Source organism: Alligator sinensis, unplaced genomic scaffold (genome assembly GCF_000455745.1).
Source record: "Alligator sinensis unplaced genomic scaffold, ASM45574v1 scaffold907_1, whole genome shotgun sequence".
In the NCBI taxonomy this organism is placed as follows: Eukaryota; Metazoa; Chordata; order Crocodylia; family Alligatoridae; genus Alligator; species Alligator sinensis.
Window position 1 is genome coordinate 3,140,566 of NW_005841925.1, and position 4,421 is coordinate 3,144,986.

The following is a 4,421-nucleotide window of genomic DNA, read 5'->3' on the forward strand; positions in this document are numbered from 1 at the left end:
AGAGTAGCCTCATGGATAGGCAGGTGATTGGCATGGCAGAGGATTGGAGCCTGTCTCTGCCTGTGCAGCAGTTTTCAGGTGTGATTATAGTTTCATAGTGCTTAGAGTCAGAAGGGACCTAAACAGATCATCAGGTCCAACCCCCTGCCCTGGGCAGGCATGAGTGCAGGGTAACACCCCAGCCAAATATCTGTCCAGCCTTCTCTTGAAGACCCCCAAGGTAGGAGAGAGCATCACCTCCCTTGGGAGTCCATTCAAGAGCCTGGCAGCCCTAACTGTAAAGTAATTTCTGATGTCCAGCCTGAACCTTCCCTCTAACAATCTGTGGCCGTTATTCCTAGTAACCCCCGGTGGTGCCTGGGGGAACAGAGCCTCCCCCAGTTCCTGCTGGTCCCCCTGGTGAGTTTGTAGATGGCCACCAGATCCCCTCTCAGCCTTCTCTTGTGGAGGCTGAATAGATTCAGACCCTTCAGTCTCTCTTTGTAGGGCCTGACCTGCTGCCCCTTGACCATGCGAGTGGCCCTCCTCTGGACCCTCTCAATGCTAGCCACATCCCTCTTGAAGTGCGGCGCCCAGAACTGGACGCAGTACTCCAACTTCGGCCTGGCCAGCGCTGCATAAAGGGGAAGGATCGCCTCCCTGGACCTGCTTGTGATGCATCTGTATATGCACGACAAGGTGCGGTTAGCCTTACTGACCGCTTCCTCGTATTGGCGGCTCATGTTCATCCTGGAGTCAACAGTGACTCCAAGATCCCTTTCTGCCACTGTGTTGTTGAGAAGGTTATTCCCCAGCCTATAGGTGTGTTGCTGGTTCCTTCTGCTTAGATGCAGCACCTTGCACTTGTCTGTGTTGAATACCATCCTATTCTCATCCGTCCACCTCTGTAACCTGTCTAGATCTAGCTGGATTCTGTCCCTCCCCCTCAGCGTGCCCACCTCGCCCCGCATCTTGGTGTCGTCAGCGAATTTGGACAGCGTGCTTTCCACACCCAGATCCAGATCGCTGATAAAGATGTTGAACAGTACAGGCCCCAAGACCGAGCCCTGGGGGACTCCACTGCCCACATCCCTCCAGGTCGAAAACGACCTGTCCACCACCACTCTCTGGGTGCAACCATCTAGCCAATTTGCCACCCATCTGACTGTGGTAGGCATCAATGCAGCAGTCACTTAGTTTTTTTGAGAGAATGTGGTGGGAAAGTGTGAGGCGCCTTCTTAAAGTCCAGGAAGATGACATCCACCTCGACACCCTCGTCCAGGGACTTTGTGACCTGATCATAAAAGGAAACCAGGTTAGTCGGGCAGGATCTGCCCTCAGTGAACCTATGTTGGTTGCCCCTGAGCATTACCTCTCTTGCTGGGCCCTTGCAGATGTGTTCCCTGATAATTTTCTCAAAGATCTTCCCAAGGACTGAGGTGAGACTAACTGGCCTATAATTGCCAGGGTCCTCCCTTCTCCCTTTCTTGTAAATGGGGACCATGTTGGTCCTTTTCCAATCCTCTGGTACCTGGCCAGAGCCCCAAGAGCACTCATAAAGCCATGCCAGGGGCCCCGCTATGACCCCTGCCAATTTCCTCAGCACCCTCGGGTGAAGAGGATCTGGACCTACTGATTTAAACACTTCCAGCTCCTCCAACAATTCCCTAACTAGATCATCCCTGACTCTAGACGTGGTGGTGCCTCCCCTGGGTCTGTCCGTAATCCTAGTGGGGTAAATGTCCTGGTCCCTGTTCAGGAACATGGAAGCAAAGAATTTGTTAAAGAGGTCAGCTTTTTCGTTAGCCGCAATCACTAGATTGCCAAGCCTGTCCTGTAGGGGCCCCACATTCCCTGGTGCCTTATTCTTACTCCTTACTTGATTAGACTCAACATAAATGAAACCTTTTCCATTCATGTGTCACTAATTGTCTTCCTTGTTTTCTTCACCATCCTGAAGGGTCTGGATTCTGATTAGCAGAGGTGCTGAGCTTATATAGTAGCAGCTGATGTGAATTGTGCTCTGAACATGTGAAGTGTTACATTATCCTAAATAATCTAGGGATTTTAAAACAGGCCCTTAATTTGTCAGGTTGGTTACCCAAAGTAGATATATACTGTTGACCTTCTTGCTTTGCCTAAAATTCCATATCTGTAAAATGGGTCTGGTATCACACATTCAGCTCCGTGATACAAAGATAGATTGCTTCAAAAATGTGAATCAAATGCTGTGAGTGAGTGCTATAAAGAAAGCTTGTGAGGAAATGAATATTGTCTTCAAAGCAGGTTTTGAATAGTTTGTAGGAAAGAAGGCATGGGGCCATATCTGTAATTCTGTAGAGAGAATTTTGGACTTTGGCTAAGTTAGTATGGGACTAGGCCAGGTGTATCTAGCAAGGTTTGTTCTAGTAGTAGACGAGGGGTTGATGTCTCCGAGACAAGGATAGCTAGGGTGTAGTAATAGATGTCCTGTCAAGAAAAGCTCAACAGCTTTGTTTGGGTAGCAAGCTTGAGCTAGGTCTGCGTACTGTTCATAGCATCATAGTGCTTAGGGTTGGAAGGGACCTAAACAGATAATTGGGTCTGACCTCCTGTCCCGGAACGGGTGCCAGGGTCATATCACCCCAGCCAAATATCTGTCCAGCCTTGTGTTTTGTTTGTTACTAGTGAATTTGAATAGAGGGTCAACTTGGAGCACCGCAGTGCTGTACACTGGCCAGAGCAGCATAAGATCTGCCAGCCTTACACATCTGTTTTGCTTTTGATCAGCACACCCTGGCAGGGAGTCAGACTTGACGATCTGCTCAGGTCCCTTCCAACCCTACCAGCTATGAAACTATTACAGTATCTGATACACTCTTGGGGGAAGTACTTTAGGTAGATTCGAAGTGCAAATAGTTTGACCATTTATTTTTGTTGCTGACCTGAAATGACTGACCTACTGTGTTTACACTTACAGATTTGTCATAGCAAAAGTGGAGAAATCAATCCCATGAAGGTGGCCAATCTGGTAAAGGCATATGTTGAGAAATATAAACATATGAGGAAACACAAAAAGACTGACATTGAAGAGACGCGTGAAATGGAGAAATGAAAAAAAAGCAAGACCCAGCCTGAAGGAAGGTGGGATTATTTTGGCCATGGACGTTAATTATTCCAGAGAAAATAGGTCTGCAGTTGCATCTCATTGAAAACAAAGTGCAAAGGAGCAGCATGTCATTGGACTTATCTGCTGAATCATCATTGTTTCCATGTGGGAATAGAACTTTGTCTTGGATTAACAACAGGTGCAGAGCTCAGTGACAGTCTTCAGAAGCCCCCCGACCAGCAGAATAGTTCCAGTGGAAACTCAGAAGATGTTGTTAAACTTTGGGGGCGGGGGGGTTTGATATTCTAGAGCTTTCAGGGTTATTTTGATCACATTTTTGGTCTGCGCACCTGTCTTGCTAACAGTTTGAAACTGGACGCCATTTTTTATATGCAGTATATAGAGAGAGATATACTGTTTCCATTGCGTTTATTTCTCGAACTATGGATTGTCTTTAGCAATTTCTCAGATTGATTTAATACTTGAAACGTGGTATTTTTAGCCTGCTCGATGGCGAGTGAAAGTTTGACTCACTCTGTCGTACAGGAGTTGCAAAAATGAGCTAACCTTTATACCTTGACTTTAGAAAACACTGCTCAAGATGTGGCGTTTTATTTACATTTTGTTGAAGTATCTTGTTAATGAGGAGTTTAATTTGGGGGGCTGGGAGATTATGTTGCACTTCTGTAAATAATGAGCTGATAGTTGGGTTTTTTTTGTGTTCAACTAAGCTGCCTTTCAAAGAAAACAAAGAGCAAAGATTGCAACTTTTCAGTAACCAGCTTGAGGAATGAGACGGAACGCTGTACAAAGCAGAAATGCGACAGAATTTATAAAGTTATTTTGAATGGTTTTAGTCCTGCAGGAAGTGTCTTTTATTTTGTCCCGTGCTTGCATCTCATTCTTTTAGCAGTTATTCTGCATACATCTCCACTTGTAGGACTTAAATAAAATGGTGTATGTGTTCAGAAGAGGGTTCTGGAGTTTAGAGGAAAGAATTTTTTCCCCCTGACCAGTGCGTTGGCTATCATTACGTAGGCTCTTATTTTAGAGAGACCAGTCCGCATCTCAGCTGAGGTAAAACTGGAGCACGTGGGTAATAAATACCTTACATCTTGGTTTTCTTTGTAGTGGTGCTGATTCCTTACAGATATTTCTGAATGAGACGCACTTATTTTTTTTCCAGATCAGATTGTCAAAATTCATACCTGACATGTGCAGCAGTCTGGATAGTCTTCGTTGGGTTTGGTGTTGCTGAATTCACCATCAACCTTGTCATTATATTTGTGGGTGAGAAGGCCTTGTGTTTGGCAGCTGAGGAGGAAAGGATTAGTTTAGAGAGTAGGACAGGATG

At 45.9% G+C, this 4,421-nt stretch overlaps 1 protein-coding gene across 7 annotated transcripts in view; it reads left to right on the forward strand.

Annotated features, from left to right (window-relative positions):
• Window positions 1–3,919, forward strand: part of PHRF1 (PHD and ring finger domains 1) — a 46,758-nt gene extending 42,839 nt beyond the window's left edge. For 6 of the 7 annotated variants that reach the window (XM_025198570.1, XM_014517761.2, XM_014517760.2 and 3 more), the window contains one exon: window positions 2,939–3,919. In XM_025198570.1, the coding sequence (XP_025054355.1) occupies window positions 2,939–3,073 (135 nt within the window). In that variant the 3' untranslated portion in view covers window positions 3,074–3,919. Of the gene's footprint in view, window positions 1–899; window positions 958–2,938 lie in introns of those variants that run through there. The other variant, XM_025198571.1, reaches the window with a different exon arrangement.
• Window positions 3,920–4,421: the final 502 nt, after the last annotated feature.